Consider the following 14940-nt stretch of genomic DNA (forward strand, 5'->3'; position numbering starts at 1 on the left):
CTATATGGGATACAATGAAATCCCTAAAAAAGCAGAGCGGATATATATGCTGGGATGTGAGGGGGACAAGTACAGCCACCAGCACTACTGTATTTGCCCTCATTTCCTTTTAAACTATTGTTCTAGTCCAAGGTAGTAGTGGTAAGCCATAGTCATAGGTTTTATAAACCCTATGTTTGGACGACCACCTAAAAATATAAACATTTTTAGAACTGAATAAAAATGTTTGTGAAAGTTTTATTTAACCTACGAGATTGTATTTAATAATTTAGCAAATTTCATTTAGCAAAACAAGAACATCAGTAAATAAATCAGGAACTATCCTAAAACCTGTGATCTGCTACCAGATTTGACTCATAACATCTCAAGTTGAAGTTCAGACTTTCTGCGGTATAGAACATAGGACATGGCATCATACTGTCTGCAATGTGAATGTGGAAAGCAATCACAAAAACAATCACCAAATCTGAAAGATTTAAAGAAGGAAGTCATTTTTGTCTAAGCACTTATACAGCTAAATCTCAAAGGCTCCTAAATATTTGGATACATACTACTATTAAATATCTAATACTAAAAGTCAACTTTAGCTGTGTTGCACAATTTCTATTAGATCGGAGGATAATTATTTCCTGACTTGTTGACTACTACCAGGAAGTGAGTAGGAATCTCCCCAACAGAAAGAGGGACTTTACTGAAAACCTGACAAAAAACTTTACCCTTCCCAAATGTAGCCAACTCAAAAGTAAAAAAGGTTTAAAAGCTTTCATTCATAGTCCCCTTTCTTTCCTCACATGGTATCCTCTGAGGCCAAAGACTGGCTTTTAAAGTGGTCCCACTTTGCAAATTTGTGATTCAGTGAATTTATTGCATAAAGGGTACAGCGCTGCGTAATATGTTGGCGCTATATAAATCCTGTTTAATAATAATAATAATAATAAAGGACAAGTGATGGAGGTCCTTTTGCAAAAACTTTTCTTATCTGTCTGATCACTGGCCAGCTGTAAATTCTTGCAGCTCAGCATTTGTTGCCAGAAATACCCAGCAATCCCGGATTCCTTTTGTGTGTGCTGGGAATTAATGATCTTACATACATAAGTCATCCAGGCCCAGCAAATCAACATGGGCAAAGATCAAAATTGGGTAGGGAAGAAGAGAGAAGATGATGGTAATTACAACAGAACAGGGACAGGCGAGTATCAATGGGTTTAGTTCCTCTTTAAGCACCCAAGGACATCAGAACCGTATCAAAGCACCTAGTGTTTATATATTTGCTTGCAATTGTTTATATTTATATGTGGACATTTACTTTGTATTAACACAGAATAGGTGCACTCATTTTCTAGGTACCCCGTCATAAAAAGTAAAAGACCAAAACCAGGTTAATACTACTTCTTAACTAGGGAGATTTCCATTCACACACATGCACACCATATCCCCAAAAGTATTTATAACCATGTGTTCTGGAAACCCTTATTCTGAACAATTCTTGACTGATCATTTAAAAAAGGATAATATAAAATGAAAGGAAATGTCCCCAGTATTGTTAAAGACAGCAAATGAAAACCCAAAAGAAAAAAATTACCCACTGCAAAATTTATTCAGAAATAAAAAGAACATTTTTTTAGTGAATTGGGCTTTCAGTGTCCTAGAAACAGAAAAGGCTTTCTACAATTTATAAGTACAGACTGAAATTTCAGAAGGATGAATAACTCACCAACAATTAAGTGTAAAGATGAGAACATGTAATTTGCAAGTTTAAGCAGGACAGTTTGATATTGCATATTATAATAGCAACAAATTACGATTACAGCATGTCTGACAGTAAAAGAAGTATTTAGAAAGTACTTATCAGGGCTTGAATTCCAGATTATTTGCCAAATTATTCACTGAAAATACTAAGTGAACCTGTGATGTTATTAAACTGACACCGTGCCCTAAATTGAAGACATACACTTCATATACTATATACTGATAAAATAGTACTTGGCACTGTGGATTGCCCTGAATCTCTGCTTGTAGTACAAATCACTCTGACACAAGGCCCTACATCCCAATCCTACATGTGCTGCTTTATACAACTGGGAAATTTTCACTTCGCATTTTACAGAGCTAAATAGTATTAGCGCAGGCATAAACCAGTGTCATGTTTTACAGCTTATTACAGAGTGGCTGGATCCTAGTAGCCCTGAAGACAATTGCACTAAATAAGGACAGCTGGAAGATAGCTTATTTTTTCCTGCAAAAGACTGACCGAGAATGTCTTCCATTCCAGATATTTTCTAGACCAATATGTCTATCACTTCACTTTAACAAATGCATCTGGATATATATATATATATATATATATATATATATACATACATACACACACATATATATGCCACATCACAATGATGATATACTTGTACGCACCTTGATGCCTCTAAAGTCTGTGAGCTATTATTTCATATTCAGTTACAGTGATTGATTCAAATACAGTGAATGGTCATTATCACATTTACAGCTTTATAAATAGGTCCCTTAGTTTGCTAAATAAAATTGTAATAAAACATTGATTATTTTATTGTAGATAAAAAATAAATACAGGTAGTCCCTGGGTTATGGACATCCGACAAGGACAACTCCTAGATACAATAAGCTTCCCTGCTCCCTCGTGTGCAGGACAGAGGCCTGCCAAGAAATATTTTGCTAAACACAGCAGAGGTTGTGAGGATCTTAAGAGTGAAGCTGATCTACAGCATCTTGTAACTCTTTAATGACCAAGACAAACTCTGCACTTGTTTCTTTTTGCATATCAAAGCACAACTTGCTCCAGAAGTTAATGAATGTCTGGGCTCCATAAAGTAGTTTTTTTGTTTGTGATTAACTCACAGTGAAGATTTTAAACAGTAATTGACACCACATTGCCTAATAATATGTGTATAAATATCTGTCCTAATTGCATTTATTAAAATAATGTACCTGTTACGACTTACATACAAATTCAAATTAGGAACAAACCTACAGCCCCTATCTTGTATGTAACCCGAGAACTACCTGTAACCCTTTTCCTCTTTTTTTCCAACAACCACATAATAGTGTTGTTTAATTTCTCAGGGTTTTTGTTGATGATGACATTAGTGGACCATGTCAGTGTAACTTAAATTTTCATAATTTAATGAAAACTACAGGTTTAAAGACACTATAAATTACTTTCCAAATTACATAAACACGTTAAAATTTAAGTCATTGTTCAAATTAGACAAGCTTAAAAACAATGTCAAGGATTGTTAAAAACAAATATTTTGCAATGTGTCATGGGACAACACTATTGAGTAAGAGACCAGAGAGGATGCCCAAAATGCAGAAACATATTACAAGGCAGCCAGTTAATTAGAACAGGTAATGTTAAAAACAATACAACTTGCACTTTGCAGGCATTACTAAAATAAGAATCTCCCAGAATGAAGGAGCCCTAAGTGTTTGTGATGAGGTCAGCAGTCTGGCATGGGAAATGCATTCAATGGTGCCCTGACAAAGGCTTACACTAAATTCATTTTTACAGAGCAACTGTGTGTGTAAAAGGAGTTAAATCCAAAATGGTTTATTAACTTTTCTTAATATAGTAGGAGGCAGAACATTAAAGCAGTGGGCGACTTCCATTGACGTTAGGCACCAGTTTACTTATCAATAGCAGCTTTCAAGGCTCATTCTCCAATAGTGAGACAACATTTCCTGTCCATAACACAGACTCTATTGACAGGGTTCGCCTGATGAGAACTTTTTCAGATCTACCAGGAAAGGCCAAGAGACCCAAAGAACAAACCCCAGAAAAATGGATATGTGGGGTTTAAATACATTAACAAAAGCCCATACAACCCTCAGTCATACCGATATAAAACTGCTCCTTAGCAATAGTAAAAGAAATGGATAAGGTGTATTAGTTGTCTGCACCAAACCCTGACAAGCTAACTTAAAGGAGCTGCAATGCATTTCTTACTTTGGGAAACAGGTTTCATTTATTTAATAAAAGGACAAACTTTTTCATCAATCACTGCCCATTTTTCAAATATGTGCTGAACACAACACTGTGCTGAAAAAAGCATGCAGATTATTTGCACTTTTCTACTTAAAATTTTCTTTCCTTTTATTTCAAGACATTAAAGAACTGAGATCATGTGGGATAAAAATAATTTTGTTTACCAAAAGCAATAGTTTTACAATAACATTTCATATTGCACACATTTTTCAGAAGACCAAGATTGCTTACAACCATAAATCCTAATCACTGTTAAAACAAGAAGGTGTTTTTGTGATTGGGTAAAAAAAAAACTTTAATAAATTGGGCTTCAGGCTCTGACTCTTGGCCTCTGCCATTATTTATATGATTTTTGCTGAGAAATGGAAACCAAGACTTATATTTTACCATATGTACAAAACATTTTACACCATTGCCACAGCAGTGATGCAAACCTTCACATTACATCTCTGCCAGCAACAAACAATTCCAGTACTGCAGAAGTAGATGCAAAAACAACCTACCTGAAGGTCAAAGAATTTGCTGTATCTTCTATAGATGGTATGAGATGTTGAATCCGACCAGCTTACTTTTATGATGTACACCTGTGGAGATAGAAAAGTATGATTTAACCAACTTAGAGAAGCCCGTTAGTGATGTACACAAAATAATTTTACATTGGAAAAACTAGGGCAAAACAAGGAATATAAAATATAAATACTTTGCAATCATTAGTCACATTGTAAAAAAAAAAAAAAAAAGTGATAACTCCTAAATAAGGTGACCCATATCAACCAGAAATTCTTACAAAAATGGGGATCTGATTTGGCGACGATCATTCGCCATCTATTGTGTGTAAAGTTGTTCAGTGATCCTGGATGGTTCTGCAGTACACTTTCTCCTTTACATGTAACTTTCTGCATCGCTCAAAGGATCGTATTTAGCGTGTGTACACTATTGGTGGAATATATTTAAACGATCATATTGTTACAGCATGTACAGAATTGTGCACAGTACAATCATTCAAAATAATCGTGAATAATTGTTAGATGTACGTTTTACGTTTTTTGTACGCAATAGTCGAAATGATGTCAACCCAGGGGTCAGCTTAAAAGAGGACCACTCAGAAGTGCACGTGTAAGTAGCTGAAAAATTACTATGACATTTTTATAAAATAGTAGTCATACTTCCCAGGGACAGATTTTTGTTCTGTTAGCGGCATGTACAGTATTTTTTTTACCCCCCACAGCAAAAAAAAAATCATCTTTGTCAGCCATGCTTGCAGGTCTACAGGTCTGGAGGAGGCCAAAACTGTCCGTTAACAAAGCATTTTATTTTTCCTTCATAAAATCCTGATAGCACTAGGCCAAAGCAGGAAATAAAGACGTCTCAACCACAAGAAACTGAACTAACTCCTCTGTCATGAAAGAGAGACAAACTAATAAACAGAAAAAAAATAGCTACCCCTTTTACAGTACTTCAAGAATGGATATTCGGATCACAAATGTCTATTTGTGACTGGTTGTCTTTAGAATTGACAGAGAAAGGTATACATTATTGGTTTAATTTGTGCAGATTTCAAATCCTCAGATCACTTTGCAGATTCACTGGTGAAATTGTTAAGACTGCATATTTTAAACTCTACATTATAAACACAGCTGTACAAAATGACTTTGAGAACACAAGAACTGTTATCAGTCCCCAAGGAGAGATTTAAAGGACAACAACTTATTGGATTTTGCATCAATTAAAAAAAAAAAAAAAAAAAAACGTATTTTATATATGTAGAAGGAGGATAGGAATCCTGATCAGTTTTCTTTGACTGGGTCCTGTTAGGAAGATTTCCCTTCACCATAATGGAAACATAACGGAGGTGAAAACCCATTTAATACAATTGTCAACATTTTCAATTTCCCATAATTGTCTGACCGATTGAAAATTAACACAAGGTGAATCTTCCACATTTAATAAAACAAAAAGGAAAAAAAAAGAAAAAACAGACCTAAAATAATCATTTCCTATACTGTCCAAAGAAGCTATGCTTTTAAAAAGTACTTTATGAATATACATTGTAAAGACTGGAGGAAGAAGGAACCAGTAATCTAAAATACTGTTAGCCCGTTTATGGCTACATAATTAAAAAACAGGACTTAATGAAACTCCCTGTTACAATTACTAGATCCACAGTTTGCGGTGCATTAGCATCGTGATCAGTAGGAAGAATGCCTCGTAAATTGTTGGCTATTTTTAAAAATATCATCTTTACAGCCAAAATAAAAATCACTGGTCTGAGAGCCATACATTGCTCACTGCTCAAGGAACTCCCAGCAACCTTTGGAGTAACCTTGGGGTTCTATAGAACCCTGGTAGAGAAATACTGTCTAGATGGAATGGGCACCTCAAAATCAGCATGGATCACTGTACAAGAACTGTGTGTACATAACTTTAGAACTCCAGAAATGATGGTGGCGTTAAGGGATTTATTAAACTTGTGCTTAAAAGCCAGAATAAACCTAAACAAAATGTCTTTGCTTTAATCCTTCGAACAGTACAATAAAACTTTATTTTGCAATTTAGTACAAAATTACATTTAAAGGACAGTCAACAATATAACAAATAATGTAACAATACACCATTTTAAACGTGGTGCCGATCAAGATGAGGAAAACTGGAAACAAAAAGGCAACCCTGCAACAGCTGTTTTACAATATGACTCGGAGATATCTTGTTTGTAGCTGCTGGGTATTTGATCAAGATCCATAAGAAACAGTCTGTTACTTTAGAATGACAGATGTGTTTCTTAAAAAGACTTACAAAAAGCCAAAACAACATGTACTCATTGATTTAGAAATGCAAAGAAATATGATATGTACACTACAGTATTAAACCCAGTTTTTCTTTAGGAAAATGATACTTGCTGATACATTGAAATGAGAATAATTTTACCTAAAAAAGACATGGGATAGACAAGGAATGATCCACTTTTACATTTCACAACTGCTTCAATAGCAACTAGGGAAACCTTAGATTCTGGGGGCTATCAAGGTACTAGATTCAAGAGTTTGTTAACACTACCTGCTGCCAAGCGCCTGTCGTAATAATGGGTTATGGACTCCATCTCTGGACAGAAAAATTCATAAAAGTTTACATAATAAAAATGTATCTGTTTTAAAAATATGATAGATTTAGGAATGTCTGTAAATACATTTAGTAGTTGCTTTAAAAGTATGTGTGCTTTATAAAGTAACAGCTGGTATTCCAGGGTTTGCTTGGAAATTAAAACACAAAAAAAGCAGAAGAATCTCTGAGACATAGAAACAAAGGCTGGTAATCTTACCCATGTATCTAGCAACCAATAAACTACATAGTTTCCAAAACTGTTACTATCATTAAAAAGCCATTCTGCCAAATCTTCACTGCAAACTCTATTTCCAAGGATCAGAAATCCAGCCAAAGAGGATTAAAAAGTAAAACTTTTGAGACTGTTAAATTCTCAAGCAGCTTTGGACAGGCCAAAAACATCGCTATGGAAAGGAAACCTCACAGAATCCATAGGTGTTTTATGGAAAATACAACTACAACTGCTTCTCAAAAGCAAAAATTTCCAAACGGATTTGTCTTGGCTTTAGCATACCCATTACACACTTAATAGTCTTTAATTGCATCTGCAGTTGAGGAGGTCACAGATTTAATTAGTTTTAAGTACTCTATTATTTCAGTATAGTGGAGCAAATGGTGAACAGGTGCATAACATTAATAACATTCCAGGGGCAACTACAGTCTCTTTAGCAGAATTAAAGCATACCTAAACTCAGAATTTTCACTTTACATAAAAGGTTAGAGAAAATTTTTTTTTTTTTGTTTTTTAGGTGCAACACCCTTTTTAAAAAATAAATAAATAAATAAAAGGGTGCCTAGGCGGTCGAGAATGATTGGGAGCCTAAAGCCTCCCGGGATACCTACGTTAGGCATCCCGGGAGGCTCTTGGGCGCTCCTTCTGCGAGATGCTCAGGCATGCGCAGAAGGAGCCGTTTTGCTCAGAGAAAAATTTGGCATTCTCACGCATGCACAGTGGGATCGGAAAATGGGTCGGGTGACGTAGGATGAAGAACCCGGAATAGAAGACGAAGATGGCAGCGCTTAAAGTGGCGGCTCTGGGACAGATGCTGAGACAACGCGGACCCGATGCCAGACACCCCTGGAGTGATCTGACTGCCCTGCAGGATTGAAGGTAAGTGTGTTTTATTTTTGTTTGTTTTTTTGAGTTTTGAGCATAGTTTCTCTTTAAAGATACTGGTGGAGGTATTGCCCACTATATTATACCTAAAATGCTATTTAAAAGTGCATGGAAAAAAGATTGATTCATGTTCAAGTATATCTATGGAACAATTGAAGGAAAAAGGTGATGTTGTGTTTTCCACCTAGATCATGCTGCTGACATAAGAGTATATTGACAAACATGCAAACTCATCACTGTTTATTAAACATTTTTTTAAACTTTCTCGCTGCTGCTGTTTTTCAGGCAGACACTTTAAGTTTTGGATAAAGCAGAGAAGAGTTAGATACAAGCAAGTTTTTGGTTGTTACTTGGGGCTCCTCTGGAGATATTTCCTACTTTCTGCCCTGGGGCCAATGCTGAATAGAACAAAAAGCCAAAAGAAATCCCAGCTGGAACAGACACTAAAATCCTTGAGATTCCACATTTACTAACACCCACCAAAATACAAAGGACCCTTTCCTCTGTAAAATACTGGAAAGGACCAACAGGCATCAGACATTTATATCAACTCAATGCTAAGATCTGTAGTTGTGACCAAACCTTTATTTAATTTATTTTGCTTTTCTTACAAAAACATAGCTAAATAATAATAATAATAATAATAAATAATATTTAAAAATGTAAAGGTGACTAGACAGAAAAAAGAAAATTGAATCCCCTGTTATAAAAAGATAGCTGACCCACACGGTATGCTTGTACAGCAGTTTAATTACATGGACCTCATTCTTGGAACAGTCTCTGCAGACCTCCCAAACCACAGCTAATAATAGACAGGAGGAAATCCTAGCTGAGGGGTGCTTGTCTATATTGTCCTACACTAAAGCAAAATTTATGCATTTTGCAATATTGTACATCTTGTGAAAAACTGATGTGATTTCAATGATATGGCTAAACACCAATACTTTAAATTGTAGTGCAATGGAGTTCTGTATGCTGATTTTTTGTGCTGAATTTTTTCCCAAGTCATTACATTATTAAAATATTTAATAAAACCAGAGAACAGAAAAGGACCTTGAAAATGTCCCAGATGGTGAAATATGTGGAGCATGAGGGGTGACGCCATCACACATATTGGAGAGGGCAATTTGAGATAATATTTGAATGGCTGCAGTTGACATGCTTTTAAATATAAACAATATATTTTACTACTGTACTATGGAAGTGTTCTCTGTTCATGTTATATTTTGTAGACAATTTATGCACTAAAATAGTTAAAATGAGCAGAAAAGGATTGATTTATGGATTTGTAGTTCTTTTGTGCTCACAAGTGGGTGTTAAAAGATGGGAACGCTATATAGACTGAAGAAATACAATTGTATAACATTTTTCATGTACAGCATATATTTTGACTTTTTGAATTTTGTATTACATTTTTTACAGTGTTATGTTTTTGCATTTATATACACTCATACTTTTGTATGGTCTTCTTTATTACCTTTCAATAAAAACTCAATTAAAATATTTACTATAAATACATTTCTTTTGCATAGAGCATGCTGATATAGGTGGATGGTGTACTTGGTCCTGTAACCTTTTATAATATAACTGTATCAACATAACCTATTTATTGTTATTAGCATTGCAGATGCAGATTTCTTTCAATGACTAAGTTGTATATGCAATATGGTTGTATAATTGATTACAAAAAGCCAATACCAAAAAACATGCAATGTGTTAGCCCTTGACAAGACAAAACTTTAAATGTGTTACCCTAAGTTATGCATAAATTATGAGAAGGTATGATAAAAGGAGAAGTTATTATTTCTTCTTTGGGTAAAAACTTTGGTTTTCCAGTCATGTAGTGTTAACAAATGGTATTCACATCCCCCTTGGTACACTGCAAATCCAAGCATATCTATTTTCTGCACAGTACAACTTCAGATCATCTTACATCAAAAGGTCTTTGGAAAATAAAAGTGCTTTTTCTGTACCCTGCTGTGGAGGTGTTGAGAGATGCTGTACACGGGTTTCTTTCTGTCAAGTGTACAATTCAAGGGAAATACTCCCTTCTAATGCATAGCCAGCTGATAAGCTGAGGAAATCATCACATCCAAACAAAGTAAGCATAAGACATCCAGTAGTGCAACTTATATAGCTCACTGGCTGCTAAAAATTCTGAATGGTATGCTAGCGGTCTTGCAGAATACTCTGGAAAGTTATGCATTTTCACAACATAAGTGGTATTACATTATACATATCATACATAATACATTTTCTTAATTAACCTTGGCTCTCCAATGCAGTTATACCCACACTGCCCACTTTAGTAGATAAATCTGACTTTTAAAGTAAAACTTCAATCAAAAACAAAATGAAAATAAGTAGCCCATAAAAAGATAACACAAAACCAGCTTTTGCTGCTACATTTATCTTTTATTCAGATATTTCTTCTAAAGTGCTAGTTTTCTTCATCAGTTCAGTAGCCTGCATCATAAAACCCACTTGCTGTGTTCAATTCTTTGAATCATTCTGGAACCACAATAGCCACTACCTAGACCAGTGTTTTTGACTTTTTAACATGGAGGAACTGTTGATATAACTTTCAGGTCTTCAGGGAACCCCTGCTAGAACCCCTGCTATAATTACTATGTCCACAGCCTACAGTATATTAGTGTGGTCGGCAGTAGGAAGAATGCCTCTTACATTGCTGGTCAGTAAAGAGAATGTCACCCTTACAGATAGCTAAAAAGATCATTGGTGTTACCTAAACAGACCTGAGAGGCACAAATGGCTAGAGGAACCCCTGGCAACCTCTGGAGGATCCTGGGGTTCCCCAAAATTTTGATTGAGAATCACTGAACTGCAAAGTAAAAAGCACTTTGTCACTGCCTTCTGTTCCTATCAGCTTGACTGGACGGACTGGATCCTTCATACAACCTATGTTTACTAGAATGGTCTAACCAAAAAGATCATCAGGTACACCGCAGTTAACAGCTAGTTAATATGAAAAGTCAAAAGATAATCCTTGGACTTGAAGGAAATACATAGCATTAGAAACTTTTATTTCTAGAAAACTACCACATTGACCAATGAAGAGAATGGGCTACAGCAACAGAGAGCAATGCCAATATCCGGGCTGACAGATCGACAGGAACATATGACTGCAGTGGGTAGAAGAAACATCAAAACATGACTGAAGACTGGGGAAAAAATGCTAGATCTGACAAACCTTATTTTTTTCTGTTGTGACATGCAGATTGTCAGGTTAGAAACTGGCATATACACATAAAATCTGCGGATCTGTTCTTGCTTGTGAGGGATTTTTTTGTTGGCAAACAAAAGGTACTTAACAGAAACTGAACAGAAATTAACAGAAATTGAACATCTCAGAAATGCTCCAGTAAACATGAGTGTTGTTCATTTGTACCCCTTTTTTGGGTACTACACCTGCACACCTAATAAGAGGGTAATGAGTTCATATCCCCAAAAGTCGATAAAGCCAATATGGAATAAATCAGCAACATGCAAGACCAAACTATTACTAACCACCACAGCTAACGTTTTAAGATTATATGAAAAAGAAACCAAGCACAGTGCTTAGCTTCAGGGGCCAACGGGATATAGTTCAATATTCCCATGTTAGCATCATTTGTCTAGATAACAATTCTGACTTTAGTGATTAATAATTAACATTGGAATAGATAAGAAACAAAAGTTGTTTGTACCTGAACATAGCTAGGAAATACGGAAGAGAAAATTGTATTCTAAACACACTTACATCAGCACACTTAGTAAAGAGAGCCCTGGAATGGGAACATCTATTATGCACATTTAAAAATAAGCCTGTCTGTTTCCTTCACACCAATGACCGAAGCAATGGGAGGAAGGAAGAGTTCAATATCTTAACAGCTCAGACACTTACGATGACCCAAAGCTACAATCTTGCTGCTCAAACAATGACCTCAACTAGACTGCAGAATACAGCACTATTTTTATAGGGATTTCCAGTCAGGGCAAAATAATTACAGTTTTCAGTGGCAAAACTGAGATATCTGAATAAGTTCTGTTTTAGATAAACAAGCTGGAAATAAATACAATTAAACCAATTAGCCAACCAGAGGACCCTCAATCAAATTTTGTCAGTGACTTTAAGATAATTGAGAGTCTGCAGGAGACATACTGACCAACCCCAACACTGACGAATATGAAATTCTAGGAAATTAGATTATTAGTACACACAATCTTACTTTGATTTTTATATTTCTACCTGTAAAACAAAGGCATTTTGTTTTAAAAGTGGACTCACCATAGCAAAGTGCAGTGCAAAGTGAGTTATTGTGAGCCGACACTACAGTGTGTTAAGGAATTCACCAAACACGCATGGTAGTCCAATGAACCAACACAGATAAAATACTATTGGGAACAGGGCCTGGGAGCTACTTTAATAGGCTTCAAAATAGTTCCTTGAAGACTGACAAAAGCTTTGCAGTGTTCTCCCCAGACCCTTTTAGCTGGGCGCACCACCCGGCACTTTTCGGCAACCACCCGGCTGTTTCTGGGTGGTTACTGATGAGTTGGGTCACCCACCTAGAATTTCTTACCACCCAGCTTACAAAAATTTCTGGGTTGAACGTGCTTTGTAAATAGTTTGTGAAAGCTTAATGTTAACTTTGCTGGAAAAGTTTGGACTATTAAGCTGCATACACACGTGCAATTTTTGTCGACTACAAAGGACTACACAATGCATGAACGGTGCTGTACATACAGCACCGTTCTACTCTATAAAGAGGGGAGGGGGAGAGCGACGGAGCACGGAGAGCGACGGAGCGGGGAGCGCAACGGAGCTCTCCCCCTTCCCTTGCATTAGGATCGCCCATTGTTCATCGTTCGTGGATCCGCCAGGACGGATCCACCGAAGATGAACAACGCCGACTGTACACACGCCAGATTCTCGTCCGATATCTGGCCCATGCCGATTATCGGGCGAGAAAAATCTTACGTGTGTACGCAGCTTTAGCAGGAAACCCACACAAATATGGGGGAAAAAAATTTCTTATAAACATTGTCTGCACACATTGGCAAAAAGAAAAACAGGTGACCAGTGGGAAACGCCAAATAGGTAACATTCAAGAAACTTTCTTACCCTTTAAACACATTTTCTTGAAAATGTATATCTGTTTTTACTGGTCTTTTATGTGATGGTTTTACTGCATGATTTTTACCCAGCAACAATGGAGAGTTGACAGAAGGCCACCTGGCCACTGTGATATAGAAGTCATTCCAGGATGTTTCATAGTGCTTTTCTGCCAAGTTATTAGAAATCCTGGAACACAGCTGAATGAAACGATTCGTATTAAGCTCTGCTGCCTAAAACTGTTCCACGTTCTGGCTGCACCCTTATGTCTTTACTGGCACTTCTGTATGACTTCACTCCCCGAGCTTTCACTTGCTGCTGATGTCAATTTGCTGACCTGGCAACTACCAAAATCACCAAAATTATAAAATGCAAAACATTCCTAATAAGTATCTGTCAACCAAGAAGAAATGTGTGTTCCATGAAGAAGCTTACAACCAGAAAACCCGGATAACATATGTTTCCTTTATTCATACCAGAATTTTATTTTGAAGAGATGGTTGGAGCAAAAATGGTTACCTTCTGTCCTGCCAACTGATGCCCCAAAGGTATTTTCTTAATCCCTTTCCCTTCTGGAACAAGCACTGCTCCATACAACAATCTCTATCATGTCTGGAGATGAGGGGTAAGCGTAGGGAATTCATGCTTTTCAAAGAGACACGGAAACCAAGAGTAAACAGAGCAGCAGTAGTCCATTGTAATACTTCATTGTAATTTAATAATATCACTAAATTTAAAATGCTAAAGCTACCATCACCAGACTAGACCCTACCTTCCTGGAGACACTGGTGAAATCCTTGCGCCTCATTGCTGCTTTCCAAGTAATCAAGATCCATCAAACATTCACTCCTGTACTAGGCAGCGGTAAGGCATGTGTGTGTCATCACTGTCTTAGAAAGTGGGTTCCATGAAAAGTATTTGGTAATTTTTTTTTTCATTTGGGAGAGAAAACTTTATGCCAAAGTGGGCATGTTAATATGACACAAAGCCTGCATTCCTTCATGTTGGAAGAGTGAGACACCACCATCGGTTAGACAATGGCTGGGGAGAGTTACAGATATATATTGTATGGATATAAGACCTGATGTCCACAGACTTGAGAACATTCGAAAAATGTACACGTTTTACTGGATTTGGTTCAGTACCACTCCCGATTTTACTGCCCTCACCTCCCAGTACTCACATGCGTAAAAGTTCCATTCATATCAAGGAAAGTACTAATTGCAGTTTGTTGTGTATTATAAAGGTTTCTGTTTTTTACTGTACTTGTGCCACCCCCCTCCCTTTTCCTCTTACCTTACCCCCCCCCCCTTCCCTTTCCCCCATTCTTTATTGTTACTGTATACATGGAAAAATGGTTTCTGAGATGTTCCGGGTGCTCCACATTTCAAAGTATTGTTCATACTTGTCTGTGTTATTGTTGTTTTCCTTTGTTTATTACCATGTACATTTTGCTATTTGTAAATGTGATTTATTTCTGTACCTGGAATTACCTAAATAAAGATTTAATTACAAAAAAAAATATGAAACAAAGTTAAATTAACTTTAAGCTATAGAAAAGAATGGTATCCTAAGGTGGGTATACCTTTT

At 36.4% G+C, this 14940-nt stretch overlaps 1 protein-coding gene across 3 annotated transcripts in view; it reads right to left on the bottom strand.

The window, feature by feature from the left end:
* The window catches only part of SH3PXD2A (SH3 and PX domains 2A), a 155535-nt gene that overhangs the window by 120287 nt on the left and 20308 nt on the right, over positions 1–14940 (bottom strand). For all 3 annotated transcript variants that reach the window (XM_072424313.1, XM_072424314.1, XM_072424312.1), the window contains exon 2: positions 4522–4602. In XM_072424313.1, coding sequence (XP_072280414.1) covers positions 4522–4602 — 81 coding nt within the window. The remainder of the gene's footprint in view (positions 1–4521; positions 4603–14940) is intronic.

Source organism: Pyxicephalus adspersus, chromosome 10, assembly GCF_032062135.1.
Source record: "Pyxicephalus adspersus chromosome 10, UCB_Pads_2.0, whole genome shotgun sequence".
Lineage (NCBI taxonomy): Eukaryota > Metazoa > Chordata > Amphibia > Anura > Pyxicephalidae > Pyxicephalus > Pyxicephalus adspersus.